Source organism: Rosa rugosa, chromosome 7, assembly GCF_958449725.1.
Source record: "Rosa rugosa chromosome 7, drRosRugo1.1, whole genome shotgun sequence".
Taxonomy (NCBI): Eukaryota; Viridiplantae; Streptophyta; class Magnoliopsida; order Rosales; family Rosaceae; genus Rosa; species Rosa rugosa.
This window is the reverse complement of record NC_084826.1, coordinates 37,189,540-37,208,506: the sequence shown is the minus strand read 5'-3', so window position 1 is coordinate 37,208,506 and position 18,967 is coordinate 37,189,540. Positions and strand designations below refer to the sequence as shown.

The window sequence follows — 18,967 nt, the reverse complement described above, 5'->3', positions numbered from 1 at the left end:
AAAAAAAGATTATATCAATTCAAAACGTCTATTGCCCCCAAATAGACATTCAAATTTTGTTTTTTCCTTCTGCCCCATTACTTAAAATATATATATATATATGTGATTTGGGCACCCAGAAAATACTCTGGGCACCCAAGAGCTGGACATTTCTCGCCGGTGCTTCGCTCTCCGACTTCAAGTTCGTCGTCTTCAGATAGCTTTGACCAGAGCTCCACCGCGTTCCACTCACTCACCGGCGTTTCTCAGTCACTCAACAACCTCAAGCCAACACAGAATTGAACCAATTGAAACCGTCAGAACCGAAAACCAAATTTGAATGCTTCCGATTGAATCTGCCGACGGCGGTGAGAGAGAGATCGAGGTGAGAGAGAACAGAGAGAGACAGAGAGGTCGAGGTGAGAGAGAGAGGAGGCGGTAACCACCGGTCGCTGCCATCCTTCGGGACCCCCAGCCCAGAGCCCCCTCGACACCGGCACAAAGAGCATATGCAGTAGTAGGCAAACTGAATACCAAAAGGCTACCTTTTGGTCAACTTAGGCAAAAAATCCAATGAAACAGGTTGAAATAGTCTAAGGCAAGGTGGTGGGGCCCACCTGTCCAACCAATTCAAGAGGCAACTCTTGCCTTCCCAATTGCCCGACATGCAAAGGGGGACCACACCCATATATGTATAAAAAATTCCTAAATAATGGTATCAAGTCTATCATCTTCATTCAATTTAAAAAATAAATAAAATTTTTTTGTTGATTCCATGATAGCAACGGTCATTTTCTGAACTATGTCGAAAAAAAAAAACGGTAATTTTTTGAAGAAACTCATTGGTAACATATCCCAACGGACAAAAACGGTAACATATATTTTAAATAATAAAAAATTTCCCTAGAAACAATTATAAATACCCCATTGGTGGATTGGGCATTTTCCACACCAAAATTTTTTCCTAAGCTACAAATCTCTCTCTTGTTCATTTATTGTTTTCCCTTCTCTTCCATTATATTCTAAATATGTCTAATACTAATTGGCTTCCTAATGAAGAAGCTCAATTGTGTAGGTCATGGGTACGTTTTACTACATGCTCCATCACGGGCAATCATCAATCAAAGAACAAGTTATGGGAAAAAATTTATGCCGACTTCACGGAAAATTGGCAAGGAAATCCCCTCTATCCTCGAAGCCAACAAGGTCTACAATCCCATTGGCGCAATTTGAAGGCGGTACTTAAAGTTTGGCATGAATGTTTGCAAAAAGTTGCACACAACCAACGAAGTGGTGAGAATCAAATGGATGAGGTAATATGTTTTCGTCAAATATAAGAATGTTAAATTAATTATATGAATTTTTTAATTTACTAAAATTTTCTTTTTGTTTTTCATGTATGTAAGGAAAAACAAGCTCAAATGTGGTTTGCCGGTAGAAACAAAGGGAAAAACTTTGATAAAAAAAAAAAGTTGGGAGGAAGTTAAGCAACATCGATCGTTCATGGATCCACTAAGAACCCCTCCCCGGCCGACATTTAGCTCTGAAGAGATGGATTCCACCACTAACTTGGATGACGATGAAGTTTTGGAGACACCACTCAGTCCATCTGCAAGGCCTCCTGGAATAAAGGCTTCAAAAGAAGCAATAAGGAAAGGGAAGAAGAAGCAAGAGAAAGACGATCGTGTAGCAATTGCAGTGGAAAGTCTTGCTCGATCCACCACTGCTACAATTGAGCTAATTAGGCAAAGAGATGAGGATGCTAGAAAGCACGCAGCAAAAGTTTTAGCACTTGAGGAGGAAAAAGAATACACACGAATTATGTCTTCCGATACTTCTGCAATGACTCCGGAATCAAAGCAATGGTGGAAAAGAAGGAAGGCTGTGATTAAAGCAAAAACAAGAGATGATGTTGATAATAGTGTTGAAGACACCCAATGGTTCGAAGACTCCCCATGATTTTTATTATTCTAAATAAAATGTTGTTAGTCTTGACTTGTTATTTATGTAATCTTGATTTATGGAATAAAAGTTTTGACATTATGAAATAATTTTAATTTTATTAATGATAAAAGCATACCACACAATTTGGACAAACATTAATTAAGATTACAAAACACAATAAGAATGACAATACAATTGCCAATTATTTAAAACAAAGAAAGCTGAAAATTCACTTCAATCACTCTTTGTCAGCTGCCAAATTCCAATTGTGCACAACTAAAGCATCTTGAAGAGTTTTGTGGAGATAGGCCGAATGAAGTTGCTCCACACGGTCAATGAGCTGTGGAAGATTTTGTCCGTCTCTTTCAACTGGCTGGAAAGGAATAGGACGTCCTTCACGGTCCAAGGGACGATCATAGACGTTTGCCCCTTCCGGGTTCATGTTATCAATTTCGTTAGGCTCTATGAAGTCATCTTCAACAAACTCATCCTCCACAATCATGTTGTAAAGAATTATACAAGATATCATGATGCTTCGAAGAGTCGACAATTTAAACAAACGAGCACCGTGACGTAGTATCGCAAAACGAGCTTGAAGGATACCAAAACATCTTTCCACATCTTTTCGATATGCTTCTTGCTTTTTGGCAAATAATTTCTCCGCAAAACCCCTTGGATTGAGAATTGTTTTGACGAACGTTGACCACCGAGGGTAAATTCCATCAGCTAGGTAGTATGGATTGGAAAATGTTATGTCGTTGGCCTTGAACGTCACTGAAGGAGCACTTCCAGAGATGACACGTTGGAACACTTTAGACTGTCCGAGCACGTTGATGTCATTTTGAGCTTCTGGAGTTCCGAAAAATGCCATGCCATATCCATGTGTCGTAGGACGCCACTGCCTCAAGAATAATTATTGGCCGACCTTTACGACAAGTGTAAGCTCCGGCCCATCCAGTTGGACAATTTTTCCACTCCCAATGCATACAATCAATGCTTCCAATCATGCCTGGAAAACCACGCTTATCTCCTCTTTGGAGAAGCCTGTGGAGGTCTGCCGGTGTTGGAGTGCGAAGGTACCACTCTGAGTAAAGAGCTTCGACTTGTTGACAGAACTTCTTCAAACATTCCAATGTGGTGGATTCGCCCATCTTGGTTATTTCGATACATTGATCGGCAGCTGCACCATATGCAAGCCTGCGTAAGGCACCTGTCATTTTCTGTTGAGGTAGGAGTCCCATTTTGCCAGAGCAATCGGGTTTTTGGTGCCAGAATCGGTCGTGGTTGCAAAGGCTCTCCATGATGCGATTAAAGACTGATCTTCGCATTCTGTACCTCCTCCGAAATTCAACTTCCTCGAAAATTGGATATTCGATGAAGTAATCCTCCATAAGACACTGGCCACCCGATTCCTTATGTCTTTCGACATTTCGAGCATGACCATGTCGTGAACCACGCCCTCTTGGTGGATCTGAAGAATCATACTCCGCCAAAGTTGCAACAAGTTGAGCATTTGTGGCTTGGATCCTCTCAATGTCTTCTGTACTTTCTTGTTGCCTCTGCAACAACCAGTTGTTCAACTCTTCCATTTGGAGGAGGAGGAATGTGGTGAAGTGTTTGGGTGGAAGAAGATATTTCAGAAGAAATGGAGATGTAGAATGAGGTTGTGTGAGTAGATGATGAAGTATGAGGTTAAAATTATTGTACATGTGAAGTTAAAATTACAACAAGTGGGAGATTTTCATTGGCCGGAAATCTTATCTGAAATCATAAATATTTTGTTACGAAGATAATTGCTTATCTGACATTCACACGTGTCAAATTGAGATTGGATAAAAACTTACAAAAATATGAGATATATTTTGTCGATAATAATGATTGAAGCATTGACACATGTCATATATTGATAGGCCAACAATTTATCCTAAATCTAATATATGTTTATATTTAAAGATATATGACATGTAATATCCAAAGATAATTCAAAATCTTATCAAAATATATTTTATATTTAAAATTATACTTTGCCTATTATTATTGCCTTCAACTGCTGCATAAAAAACATGAAAGCAAAGGCAATTCATGTGAATAGTAACAGCCTTTATACATTTTCAGCCTATAGGTACTGCCTACTGGTGCATATGCTCAAAGTGCGACCACATGGCTGAGGTTGCCGGAATTCAATTCAGAGGGCAAAGGCAATTCATGTGAATAATAACAGCCTTTATACATTTTCAGCCTATAGGCACTGCCTACTTGTGCATATGCTCAAAGTGCGACCACATGGCTGAGGTTGCCGGAATTCAATTCAGAGCAGCCTGAGGTCACCGTCGTGGTGAGGCGGAGATCTGGGAAGCCGGAATTTGGTCTGGCTTGTTGGCGAGCGGTGCTGGTTCGAGGAGAGAGAGAGAAACCAGATCGGAAGAGGAGAGAGATGAGGTAAGTGAGAACAAAATGTAATTTATTAAATAGGTTAAGGGTAAAATTGTCAATTTGCTTCAAATTGGGTTGGTGGGAATAAAAATTTGTTGCTGGGGTAAGTGGGACAATTTTAGCTGATTTTGGTGCTTTGGGTCAAGGACCTTTCATTTTATCTTCTTGATCTTTACACCCTAAATCATTTGTGCCCCTGCACTTTTAATTTCATCACACATGCTCCTGCATCTACTTACCAATTTCAATTAATCTTGTCTAACCCTTGGCTTTTTTGCCAACTATTGTGTGATGTATTTTGAAATTGTCACATGTGATATAATTTTGCAGGCCACATTAGTGAATCTTCATCATACAATGGAGCCCGTTAGAGCCACATTTTCAATTTACAAAATATTTGACAAAAAGATGAATTATTGGACATGATTGATTAAATTGGAGAGCACAAGGGTACATGTGATAAAATTAAAAGTTCAGAGTCACAATTGATTTAACATGTAAATGTTAGTGAGGTAAAATCAAATTAGCTCTTTCAAAATTATGTATCGGACAACAATTATTGTACTACATACAGAACCACAATTATGAACTAGATAACATTATTTCACACTGTCCAATAAGGTAAGATAAGATAGGATTGCCTTCGATGGCAACCATTAGATTAGATTATGTAAATGCATCAACACCATTAGATTTATTTGTTTAAAATGAGTATTTATCTACATGATGACCATAAATACACTACTTCTCCCACAATACCAACACATCAATTCTTCTACTACTTCAATGTCTTCTTCAAAGCGCGGGTTGAATTTTACAGTAGAAGAAGATCTACAACTGTGCCATATATATTTTGATCTTCTCAATGTCCAATTAATGGTATTAACCAAAAAAAGATGCTATTTGAGAGAGGATTGTTGTTATCTACCATGAAGGCACATCTGAGGAAATGAATCGATCTTGTGGGTCTCTTTAAAGTCGATTTTCTAATCTATGCTTACCGATCAGTAAACTTCGAGGTCATATTTGACAAACTGAGTACTAAAATCCAAGCGGTAAATCAGAATTATATATTGTAAGTATCGCATAACCATAAGTTATAGTATAATTAGTTCTTAGACTATCTGAATCTTAACGGTTGTTTTTTTTTTTTTTTTGAACTATGTAGTTCAAGAAAGCCAAGGAATCTCTTCTAAATGATCCAACTTACAAGAAGAAAAAGTTTCAATTTGACCATGTGTGGCCTATTCTAAAAAATGCTTAGGAATCGCTTGATAATGCAACCATGCACGTTCCTAAACCTCTTAGAAGAAAGGAGTCATCTGATGGATCTCAATCAAGTTCTCGCACATCAAAGACATCTGAAACTCGATTATTTTGTGTTGATTTAAATACAGATGAAGACAAGCAACAGTACATCAACGATGAAGTTGCTTAACATGATCGTCCCATAGGAACGAAGATGGCAAAGATGAAAAGGAAAGCCACCAATGAAAAGAAAAAGAATTATGATAAGATCATGGCCGACAACCAAGCAATAAAAGAGTTACTTGAAAAAAGTATGCTGGAGAGATCAAGCTTCGCTTCCAAGTTTGATGGTTGCACGTCAAGCAAACTGGATATTCAACATCAACGCGATGAGAATAAAATGATGCTGACAATGTGAAAGTAAATGTGGACAATTGCGAGATTGTTCCTCCCCTTACTGATATGGTAACTCTATTATTCCAATTTTCAATCGTAATAATCATTCCAATTTTCAATCGTAATAATCATGCTTCTTGTTAGTGTGTGTAATCTATTTATTTTTGATACTTTGTGCATTTAGTACTTTTTGTAGGATGGAACATGTGAGTTAGCTATGAATACCATTAGCAACATAGTTGCTTTTGGTACCGTATTCGATAACAAGGATATGACAAAAACAATACATGGAGTTCCATTGAAGGAAGGATGTCTTAGGGTATCGGTGGATGGTGAGATTCAAGGTGACGCACAACTTCCTTTTCTGTATTAGGTGAGATGGAATTGGTTTGCGAAGCTATTGGAAGTCACGTAGCTTGGCCTGAGGAGCTTGTTATTCGGAAACATCCATCAAAGGTATGGACTTATAGTTTGGTGCATAATGTAGGATTTGTTTCATATTGTGACTAGGATTAAGTATTATAGTCTTGAATCCTAAATGATGATGTGATATAATTTATTGTCTAACAGAACAAGAAGAAGAAGAAGTGTCCTATTGTGAAATCATTGTTCGATAAAGCTGAGCTACACCCTTTTGTGCCCAAGCACTGCAAGTTATTGTACAAACATGCCAAAACTATCATGGAAGAGACTAATGAGTCAATAAGCACAATGTTGGATGATAAAGTCTTTGGCGTGCAAAAAGAACTCTTCATCTTAACTGAGAATGTGACTAATCTCTTAGAAATGAAGTTGATTGGCCAAGGAGTGATAGCAGCATACATGACGTAAGCATCTTGTTACTTAAATCATAAATTTTATTTTTATGTGCCAAGTTTCAGAAATTTAATTCAACTATTTTGACACAGGCATGCACCTACGTGAAATTATTAGTGAAAGGGATGAGTTGAATACATTTGCCTTTATTGATCTAGTAGCCACATATAAATGTGAAAGACCAGGATTTCATACCTACTTGGTGGACCGGTTGAAAGAGGGTGAAAATATCAAATGGAACACAATCTATCTAGTTTGTGTCTTAACAATTAATCAAACATACAATAAGAACAATAAGCACACAGAAATTGCTGACGCAGTGTAAACCTCACCACTGAGGAAACTTCACTGCGTGGCTTTTGACGTAGCCAACACGAATAATCAATCCAATATGAAACAATCAAGTTTACAGTATACAAGTAGTGTTGTTCATAACACACACTTTCACTTAGCAACAAATGCTAACTTGTTTTACTACTGTTCTAACTTCTAACTAGATCCACATAGAATTCTAGTCAACCAATCTACCAATTCCTAGTACTCAATATCGTCTCACTGATCTTGAGAATCAACGTGATTGATTATGCAAAGGAATTCATGAAACAAACAATGAGAGTTTTCGAAAACCAATTTGAGCAAGAACCTAAGTGGTTCAAGAAGAATAATTTTTGCACCGAAAAACCTCACTTTTGTAAATAGTTTCAAAACCTTTTTATAGAGAAGCAAGACTCCCCCTCAAACAAATCTTTATCTTAATCACCGAATAAGATAAATATGGAAAGGTTTATTTAAACTGTTTTGAACAAGTAATCGGATATGCATTCAAAGAGATTTTGAGATCAATTAAAATCAATGCATATCTATTTAGAATCATGCAATATATGATATGTATTAACGACACTTCAATCTCAAGATCAGTGGATTAACTTCCTTGAATCTCTCTTCATGATTTGATTCTGCGATCCTCTTTTACTCGCCTTACATCACCGAACAATTAGGAGAGACATCCTCCTAATACTTTGCATATCTGTTGTCCTTGAAGCCTTGGGAGAGTCATGTGTTGAAAGGAGTAGTCCAAATACTTACAATGTCCCCCTTTGGGCAATCCCATTCAACACATGACAATTTTTCCACCTTGGTATATATTCCTGCATGTTAGAATTTAACAAACATACACATATTGTGGACAACAAGTGCTACTTGAATAAAGGAATCAGTTTCCATCCTTTTCCAAATCCAAGCAGCCAACAAAACAATATTATCTAATAATAGTAAGCATCCAACAAATAGTCTGTGCTTATGCACTTACAACCCAACAAGAAAAAATAAATATTGTTTGATAGAAAGTAAACGTCAGAAAGCATAAAGAACAGAAAAAATAAACGAGTTACTTATCCCCCTTTGAATGGGAAGGCCCATCAAATTCCTCAATAAGCTTGGTGACATTGTCCGGAAACTCTTCTTCATCCATGGATTCCGAGCTCTCCTCTGGTGTGACAGGCGCTGGCAGGACGTTGACTGGACCAGGAGCGTCAAACCCGGGAGGGTGGCGCTGCATGTTCCGGATTTCCTGTGTGAGGGTGGTTAGAGCATGACGAGTACGAACCAGCAGGGAATGCATGTCGTCCATGTCCGTAGTGAGGCAGGCAATTCGCCAGTCAGCCACCATGATCTGATCACGGAGACTATCCAAAGAAACAGGAGGTGGAGGAGCAGAAGATGCACCAGAAGGAGAAAGGCGAAGAGGAGGGCTCCGACTGCGTGTACGGTGCATGCCGAGATGGAGAATCCCGGCTCTGGCAGGGGCCTGACGGCCTTCCTTCGGAGGAGGCAGGCGGCGATGTCCACTAAGTCGAGCTGTTTGCTTTGTGCGAACCATGGTGAGAGAATCAGTTTTTGGAATGAACCTGCACACAGAGACAGCCAAGAGTAAAATCCGAGGGAGACAAGAGAGGCTATATAGATCAACACAGTAGGGTTAGGAAACTGAAGAGACAACCCAGTTGGAGAAGGCGTGTGCAAGGAGGATAGTAATTATGACATATTATGGTTCCGAGAAACACGCATGCAATGAACTTCTCCCCCTCAATGTATACTTAACCAGTAAGGAAAAGTAATGTCACCAGATGTCATGCAAGGAAAGAGAGAGAGAGAGAGAAAAAAATCTTCAAAAATCTGCAATTAAGGCACACAATGAATGCAATCGATTTTTCCTGCTAAGTATCAAAACAATGAATGCATGTGTCATATCGAAAGAGAAAAATATAGCATAGCTCAAGCACAGAGAGCATAAATCACTTAGGAAAGGAACTATATTTCCAAGTATCAATCATGATGTATTCTATCAATGAATAGGATTAGTACTCATGTGTAGGCCAAACAGAGCAAACCGGTGAGGAAGTGCGTATAAGCAAGATGTGGGGCTTAGAGACGTGTTTAGTGAAAGAGAGAAGTATTGACAGTGCTCAGTAGATCTCCTAAGAGATATAGGAAACATTGTTCCCAAAATATTGAGTTTTGTGAGTCATAGACTTCTTTATTTTGTAAGGACACATACTCATGTAACAAGACCCGTCTCAGTAGCTCCCAGACCAGATGATCTTAGGGTACTAAGCATAACAAAGATGCTCCATGGAGAGAGTCTCGAGTTAGTGTTCATATTCTCACAAATTACATACATATAGCATTCACCAACTCGTTTCTTGCAAACCCTAGAAAGTTCACCACAACTAGGGTCTGGTTACTTTGAGAAGATAAATATATTGTATCCATTCTCGTTTCTTACAAATCCTAGAAAGTTCACCACAACTAGGACCTGATTACTTTGAGAAGAGGGAATGAGACATCTGAGTAGTTGAAACAGTTCTTCTTTGTTACTGAGACTCTCTTTACAATAAACAAGAAACATGCCACCACATATAGCTGTAAGTGAAGTGTAGAACAAGGTTGCATAGATAAGGGGATACTCATGAGTACAAAAGTATTCGTCCAGAATAAGGCATGATAAAAATAGATACTGTAACAAATGATAGTTCAAGTCACTAAGGACACTGGTCACTGTGCACTAAGATCACATAGGACAGACATTCTTGTGTATCAATACTTGGAACATATCCCCAGTGCATTGCGTAACTATTCAAACCTTGCAGTGTCCAGAGGTTTTGTGAATAGATCAGCAAGTTGACTATCAGTGGGCACAAAACTTAACTCAAGAATATTTTGCTCAACCAAATCCCTAATGAAATGATATCGAAGATCAATGTGCTTTGTTCTAGAATGTTGAACAGGATTCTTAGTGATGTTAATAGCACTTGTGTTGTCACAGAAGATAGACAACTTACCTTGAGCGATGCCATAATCAAGAAGCATTTGTTTCATCCACAGCATTTGTGTGCAACAACTCCCAGCTGCAACATACTCAGCTTCTGCTGTGGATAGAGAAATGCAATTTTGTTTCTTGCTGTGCCAAGCCACAAGATTGTTGCCAATAAAGAAACAGCCTCCAGAGGTGCTTTTTCGATCCTTTAGATTTCCTCCCCAGTCAGCATCTGAATACCCTGCAATTTCCACGTTACTGTCGAAAGTATAGAAAATATCACAGTGAACTGTACCTGAAATATATCGGATGATTCTTTTGACAGCTTCCAAATGGGATTCTTTGGGATTTGCTTGGAATCGAGCACACACTCCCACACTGTAGGAAATGTCAGGTCGACTGGCAGTGAGATAGAGTAAACTACCAATCATGCTTCTGTAGAGAGTAGAATCTATGGTTTTTCCATGCGGATCTTCGCTCAGCTTAGTAGTGGTGCTCATGGGATTGTTAACCACTTTCTTGGATTCAAGGCCAAATTTCTTGATGAGATTCTCAGCATATTTGGTTTGAGAGAGAAATATACCTGCATCAAGTTGCTTTACTTGTAGCACTACACCAAAAACTGCATCACACAACGGTGATCACACAACGGAGAACAAATCCTCTGTTGTCTGTTGACGACAATTGAATCATACAACACATTTAATAAATCTTCGTTGTATAATGATGCTCAAATTCTAAAACTTCTAGTTATGAGGTGATGGCACAACGGAAAGAAATATTATCTGTTGTCTGAATGAAAAAAAAGACCGGCATATTTCCCTTCTACCATTGAGTCAAATTTGGCTCCAAATTGTACCCTAGATGCTATTAAATTGGACAACAGTTTAGTTACTTCCATTGTAGGAGTATACCTGCAAATCATCATACAATGGTTTTTAATGTCCTATTGTGCAAGTGAGTACCAAAATTTGGAGATGGCTCCAAAATGACATTCATTCCCCCCAAAACGAGAAAATTTGGCTTCAATTGTTTGTTATGCTTGCAAGTTCCAACAACAGAATGAACTATTTCTGTTGTGTGAATGAGAAATGACTAGCCTAAGCGCGAAACCTAACATTTTGATTGCAGAGGCGGGAAATTTCTATCTTTTATTCCCTCAGCTATGTAACAAATCAGACAACGTAAACGTATCTATACGTTGTCTGTCTGTGTTTAAAAAAAAAAAAAAAGTTAATGCCTATTGCCTTGGCCAACTATAGGGCACACTCAAACAAAGTTAACGCCTTGGCCATTTTCCTATCTGAGAGAGAAACCTCGAGCTTTTCTTCATTTCGAGCAAAATCTGGAGCTTTTCTTCACCATCTTCTCAAAACACTTAGCCATCACAAATCACCATCTTTCAAAGTCTGGATTTAGGTTCTATTCGATTAGGGTTCGATTTGGGTTCTACTCGATTAGGGTTCGAGTTGGGGGTTTTTCATTCTGCTTAAATGGGGGATTTGGGTTCTGACCAATCGAGTTGGGTTCTACTTGATTAGGCTATTTCTTCAGCCCCAGAGAGAAGATAAATCTCATTCTTTGCAAGATCCGCACTGGGTATTTCTTCTCTTCTTCTCTTCATTCACACCTGTTCTCTCATCTCTCTTCTCAAATTCACCAGATCCGCCAAAGACGCAGTCCACACCGGAGCTCCGCCTTGCCCTTCCTCCTTCTCTTTTCTCCTCCCACCCCGATGGTATCACTTTCATCTTTATCCTCTCAATTTTGCTTGAAATTCGCTTCATGTTCAGTGCTTTTTAGATTCCTTCGTTGTTGATTTTACTTTTCTGGACCGCTAGTAGCTCTTTTGTTCTTGATTTTAGTAGAAATTGCCTTTGTCAGATGATGAACTGAACCCAAGGTTTTCGATATTGCAATGGGTGTTTGTGTAATTTGGAGACGATGGAGTGATGGGCATTGGGTAGTCGATGATTTGCGGATAATCTTGTAGTTGTTGATGGAGTGATGGGTATTTTGTTTCTGATTTTGTTTTGGGTAGTTGCTGATTTGCTCATAAATTGAAAGCCATTGGGTTTTGTGGGTTGTGTTTCTGGGTTTTGGGGGTTGTGTTTGAGCTATCTATAATGGGTTTTGAGGTAGCTATAATGTGTTTGAGAAGCTAAGCGCCTTCTTCTTCTTCACAGAGAACTAGAAAGAGAACGGGATGCTCTCAAGGCCTCAATCATCTTCTCCAGGTAATAATCAAACCTCTCTTGCAGTCTTTTTTTTTTTTTGAAGAAATCTTTCAGTCTTTCTATTCAATTGGAATTGATTTTCTTTCAGCAATTGCAACCAGAAACCATCATTGTTTCAATCACTGATATTATCTCTGCAACCGCTTTTTACTCAATGTGGTTTGGTTTGTAGGTCTCTTTACTCAATGTGAAATTTTAGGTTGTCAATTTTATATGCATTAGTTGAAAACAGAATACATGCAGATCACAAGGTTTTTCTGCAGTAAATATATTTGCAGTTGTGTTAATCAAGAATCTCGGTAGCAATTAAGCAACAAGTTAAGGTTTAGTTTAACTATCTTGTCTTTGGTTGCTCAATATCAAGTAAAGGTGAGACCCTTGTTTGTGGTTTCTATTAGACCTGGGATTAGATTGACTACATTAGTTTTGGAAGGTGAAGGCTAGGTAATAGCTATTAACTCAATACTGGAAGGTGAAATTTTGAGGAGAAGCATTAGTTCTGGATGTAGAGTGAGAGTGGATACATTGGTCTTGTGGAAAATAAAAACTGTTATGTAGGATATAGTTTACTTTGTTACTTTGTTAATTTTCTCATTGTTAATCACAAATGTCCACTGGTTGTTTTCTATAGCCCTACATTTTTGGAGGATAAATCACTAATTCCTGTCAACCTCTGGATGAACAATGCTCAAGCTAGATCAAGCACTCACTATGATCCACACCATAGCCTTCTCTGCTTAGTTTCTTGCTGTAAACAAGGTCAAATAATTTTCTCTGATCTTTTGAATGTATTGGGCTGCTTCCAACTTCATCGTGATTATATATGTTTATATAAAGAATGACTTGGATTGAAGAAAGAAGTTTGTTCAATTTTGCACGACTATTGTCTATTAGAGTTTTTTTTTTTTTTTTTCTAAAACAAACTTGTATGCTTCACAGTGGTTTTATGGCCTCCTTCAGCAGCTCTGGTGTTATACCCTATGCCAATATATGGGGAGGCATCAAATCATAGGTACGGTACTTTCAGCAGAGTATGAATGCAGATCAAATCTCTTTTCTTTTCTCTACCTACTTGAAAGTTTATGCTTCTAGTCTATTTTCTATCTTTTCTTTTTCTACTTACTTTATGTGCAGTCTTCCAATAGTTGAATTGTACCCCCTCTTGGCAGTTCATTTTATAATTATGTGTCTGTAGTTGTCTTAAACGTTTTAGTTGGAATTTTTGGGTTTCAGAATGTGGAATTATGTGTCTGTAGTTGTCTTATATGGAGACTATAGATCTAGTCTCTAAACAAACAGGTTCATAGTATAATATGGATATTATCTACAATGAGATGGATTTCATATTCTCTCGTTATAAGACAATATTGCACTCCCACTCTTCTTACTCATCTCCTTCTGATGCACAGAGAAGCCATGGAAGAGGGGCTACTAGCTCTATCAGGGTCAAAATCCAATATCAATGGAGCTTCAGGTGTTGTGGTTCTGAGCACATTGGTCGCTCTCTGTGGTTCCTTCAGCTATGGATGTGCTGTAAGTCATTCTCATTCACATTTCAAATTCTACATTTTTCTGCCAAATATTACCATATTTTAGGATGAAAGGAGAGTTAGTGTACTGATAAGTATGTTCTGCTGCATCAAGTTGTTGGTCTAGGTTAAATGTGCCATACACAAAGAAAGGAGATACAATAGTGTACATTACTTCTTTGTTTATGCATTGGTCCTAAAGTGCTATAAATTTAGTTTGTAGATAGGATACTCATCATCTGCTAGATCAGGATTTGTGGAAGACTTGGGCCTTACTGTTGCAGCAGTAAGTACTAGTATTTTCAGATTTTTTGTTTCTTTTGTTCTTTTGCATTTGATGGACTTTCTTGTGATCGTTTTAGTACTCAATTTTTGGTTTAACAATGACGATTGGAGGAATGATTGGTGCATTAAGAAATGGGACGATAACGGATCTCGAGTCGTAGAGGCGTAAGTTTTTCAATATACTCTAACTCTGAGCCTGCTGAAGATCGTTAAATGTGAAATCTGAAATTTTTTTGTTCTATTCCCTGTATGTTTTGATCAAGCAGACAATGTGGTTTTTTTGAAATACTTAGTGCTGCAAGGTGGCTCACTATAGCATTTGCACAGGTTTCTTCTCTCTTTCCTATCTCTATATATATGCACAGTTAATATGTTCAAATTTACGTTTCACCCAAAGGAATGATTTAGAAGTATTTTCACAGATAAGTCTTTAGATTGGACTTAAACTTTTGAATACATTGTAGATATATATGGTTGTAGTAAAAGTTCTTGGCAAGTTCGAACCTGTGATAAAAGTTTTCAGATGAAGATTGTCAATGATTGCTAGGAAAAAAACCAAAGGCATTTTTCCCTCTCTTTTTGTTTTCTCCCATTACTTGGTTCAATCAGTGTAGCTGAGTTAAATGCTTGATGCAGAATGCTTGGTGCCTGGATTTAGGACGGTTGTCAGTGGGATTTGGTGTCGGTATCTATCCTATTCAGAGCTTTCATTTATATACATGTTTGTATTTTTCTGTCAAGTTTACTTTGTATGTTTTGATATGTTTTATACAGAAAGTAGGTAGTAAGAAAAAGAACTTGGGAGGAGAAGGTTCGACTCTCTTCACCGTACTCTTTTTTCAGTTTTCTTTTTCCTTTATCTCGCTTAATTAACAATCCCTTTACTGTCAATTCAAGGTTTACAATAGAGGAAACCAGGGATTGCAGAAGTGCTTGTGGGAGGCCAAGCGGTGTTTGAGATTAAGGTGGAGGAATGGGAGCAGTAAAGTCCTAAACCATTTAGAACGTTAATACCTTCTGGAAGATTTGAACAATTACAGGGTGAGTTGGAATGTTGGTTGCTTGTGCATCTCTATTTTTAGCGTTGAATTTATAAACATGTGTTGGGTTCAACTGGTTTGATTATAGGTGATCTGTTGATTTAGAGTTGGAATGAATTATAGAGGGTGTTGCCAAAAGCTTAATTGAATTACATGGGTTGTTGATAAAGTAGTTGATGCTAGCGTCATAATTGTGCATGTAAGCTAATAGTGTTCTTGGCTTTTCAGACCTTATATATACAGTAGTTGATGCTCCTAACTCTGTGATTACATCCTATTGCCGCCTAAGACTAGGTAAACTAAACACACCATGACTAAAGCTTTTAGGACACACAAACTGTGTCCTCGTATAGATAAGAGGACACATTTTCAGTGTCCTTGTTTGGGACTTATAATGACTCTCGGATAGAGGACTTTTTTTTAAAGAGTCCTTGTATGTTTTTAAGGACACGGTTTCAATGTCCTTAAATCATGTTTTTTAGTAGTGTATGGATTTACTAGGTAAGCCAAACTCTAGACTTGAAATGGTTCATTTTATTTATGTGGTTACAACTTTGAACATTAACATGGACAATCATATGTTCTTGCACTCCATTTTTCTTTCAATTTCCTCAGAATGTTTAAGATTTCACTTCTAAAATGAGGTGCTACATTATGGCAGGGTGCAATAGATGTGTTGGAGAGAAGCACTCGGGTTCAGTAGCTTGATGGAACTGTTGTACCACTATGATCTTTTCCATTGGAGGTAACTTTGAGTGATTCTCCCTGTTGTGTGTGTTTTTATGAAATTATTAGCTTTGGGAAACTTTCAAGGTAGAGAATCTCATTTTTGATGCATACTTGGTGTAGGTTTTTCAGGTGATTTCTCTTGACTCCATAATTTTTCTAAACAAGCAATACAAAACTTTGAGGAGTATATATGTCTTCTTTTAAGTGTGCTATGCAAGAATGAACATTACTATAGAGCATTGTTATGTAGTAAGGCATAATCCCTTTTGTTTTCATTTCATTTGTAAATTGTGTCAGGAACTATATGGTGGATTGTTGCATAAAGAGTCATTGGAAGATCAAGCATGGAGTACCCGGCATTGCAGCAAGCTATATTTTCTTTCATCATGTAAAACTTAGCCAGAAAACTTAAAAGCTTCTTAGTCTATGAGATGTATCAATGTTTTAACAATGTTCCTTAAATTCAATATTTGATGAATTGATGTATCACAATGCTTTTGGTACAAATATTGATCATTTGATGGTTTGCATTCAATTTGTATTCCAATTGTTCACTATTAATTTATACCTATTCAAAATTTGGGTATTCACACAACGTAGTTCTAGATATCACACAATGGATTTCAATAAGTAACGTCGTCTAGTTTTAAGCTCATACAACAGAAAATACTAGAACATAGTTGTCTTACTCTAAATCACACAACATAAAATACTAGAACACAGTTGTCTTACTTTTAATCACACAACAGCTAAACTACAAAACCGTTGTATGAAAATTCAAACCACAACGGCATAAAAGCAAATTCTGTTGTGTGAACTGCTGCGCACAAGTGCTGCGCATGGGTGCGTCCGGCATCTGTCGAGTTCTTGGACAATGGTGTTAAGAAATATACGTCGACTGACTTTGTATCATACAACGGTGAATTCACCATCGTCTGATTTTTCATCAGACAACATCGAGATAGACGACGGTGAGTCTTCAAATCAGACGACGTTTTTTCACCGTCGTGTGATGCAGTTTTTGGTGTAGTGTAGTCCAAGGAAAAAGGTTAGCTCACCACACATGCTCATTTCAAATTCACTTTCCATGACCGATTGAAATTCATTGACAAAATATTTAGATGTAGAACCAAAAACAATGTCATCAACATACACCTGAGCAATGATAATATCATTTTTCAGTTGTTTTACAAATAATGTTTTATCAATTGATCCTCTTGAGTACCCTTTTCCCACAAGATGAGTGGAAAGCCTTTCATACCAAGCTCGTGGAGCCTGCTTAAGTCCATATAAAGCCTTTTTGAGTCTGTAAACATGGTCCAGATTATGAGGATCTTTGAAACCTTGAGGTTGTTCCACATAAACTTCTTCTTGTAAGATGCCATTGAGAAAAGCAGTTTTGACATCCATTTGGAACAGTTTGAACCTAAGGTGACAAGCCACAGACAAAAGTAATCTTACAGATTCTAGTCTTGCAACAGGAGCAAAAGTTTCATCAAAATCAAGTCCCTCGACCTGTGAATATCCCTGTGCAACAAGTCTAGCTTTGTTTCTAATGATATTCCCTTTTTCATCACTTTTATTTCTGAAAATCCATTTAGTGCCTATGACATTGCAATTACTAGGTCTTGGTACTAAGTACCACACATCATTCCTAGCAAACTGATTTAGTTCTTCTTGCATAGCACTAATCCATTCATCATCCAATAAGGCCTCCTTAGCATTTTTTGGTTCAACTAACGACACAAAGCCAAACTGGGATATAACATTTATGTTCATCAGATTTTTAGAGATAAAACACAGCAATGCATTGGCATGACTCACCTGATCTTGACTTACCTGTGTGGTAGCTTGACTTCTGGTCCTTAGGCCATCTGAGACTCTCCCAATGATATCTTGATCAGAATGATCCTTTCGTACTTGTTTGAAGCCTTGTCTCATTTTTGGAGCAGATTCAAAGATACAATCAGAGGCTTCCTCTTCAATATTCTGAATGTCATTGCTAGAAACTGAGGTAGAGGTGGGTGATGTGTCTGCAAAAGATTCTTCATGTTTCATACATTGATCATCAATAGAGACATTTATGGATTCCATAACAACTTGGGTTCTTTTATTATACACCCTATAAGCTCTACTATTTATAGAATAACCCAAGAAAATACCATCATCACTTCGAGCATCAAACTTACCAAGATGCTCTCTATCTCGCAAAATATAACAAGGACTTCCGAAGACATGGAAGTATCCGACATTAGGCTTCTTACCTTTCCACAGCTCATAAGCTGTTTGATCGGTACCTGGTCTAAAGAATACTCTATTGATTGTATAACATGCAGTACTAATAGCCTCAGCCCAAAAGTTTGTACTTAAACCTGCAGCATGTAGCATAACTCTAGCCATGTCCAGCAATACTCTATTTTTCCTTTCCACAATGCCATTCTGTTGTGGAGTAATTGGAGCTGAGAACTCATGTGACACACCAAGCTCATGAAAATAGTTAGAAAAGGCAACATTTTTGAATTCAGTACCATTATCGGACCTTACTCTAACTATGCTAGTTTTGGATGACTGCTTTTCAATGATTAACTTTTGACTCAAGTTTTTAAAAGATTCAAATGTTTCCGTCTTATCTTTTAAGAAATTGACCCAAGTATATCTTGAGAAATCATCTACAATAACAAGCATATATTTTTTACCTCCAATACTTTCAGATTGAGCTGGTCCCATGAGATCTATGTGTAACAATTCCAATACCTTTGTGGTTGTTGCAGAATTCACCACCTTGTGAGATGCCTTGGTTTGCTTTCCTATCTTGCAATCACCACATATCTTGTCAGTTTTGCCTTTTTAAGTTGGGTAGACCTCTGACACATTGCCTTGAAGATAGCTTTAGCAAGTCCTGATAGTTTACATGTCCCATTCTTCTGTACCAAAGTTCAAAAGTTTCCTCTGTGGATCTTACAGACAGACAGGACTGCATGCTAAAAGATTCATTAGCTTGAATATGGTAGCAGT

The 18,967-nt window shown here is 37.8% G+C and overlaps 2 protein-coding genes and 1 long non-coding RNA gene across 3 annotated transcripts; 2 read left to right on the top strand and 1 right to left on the bottom strand.

The window, feature by feature from the left end:
• Positions 1–2,076: 2,076 nt before the first annotated feature.
• Positions 2,077–3,512, bottom strand: LOC133723253 (uncharacterized). The gene is made up of 2 exons (XM_062150071.1): positions 2,982–3,512; positions 2,077–2,821 (listed from the first exon to the last, which is right to left on the bottom strand). The coding sequence occupies exons 1-2, from the start codon at positions 3,510–3,512 to the stop codon at positions 2,162–2,164; spliced, it is 1,191 nt and encodes a 396-aa protein (XP_062006055.1). The 3' UTR covers positions 2,077–2,161.
• A 2,739-nt stretch (positions 3,513–6,251) lies between these two features.
• On the top strand, positions 6,252–6,846 carry LOC133719919 (uncharacterized). Its single transcript, XM_062146113.1, has 2 exons — positions 6,252–6,456; positions 6,571–6,846. The coding sequence occupies exons 1-2, from the start codon at positions 6,379–6,381 to the stop codon at positions 6,829–6,831; spliced, it is 339 nt and encodes a 112-aa protein (XP_062002097.1). The 5' UTR covers positions 6,252–6,378; the 3' UTR covers positions 6,832–6,846.
• Positions 6,847–12,337: 5,491 nt separating this feature from the next.
• Positions 12,338–13,523, top strand: LOC133723975 (uncharacterized). The gene is made up of 3 exons (XR_009853392.1): positions 12,338–12,369; positions 13,001–13,128; positions 13,309–13,523. It is a non-coding gene; the product is annotated as an uncharacterized LOC133723975 (long non-coding RNA).
• Positions 13,524–18,967: the final 5,444 nt, after the last annotated feature.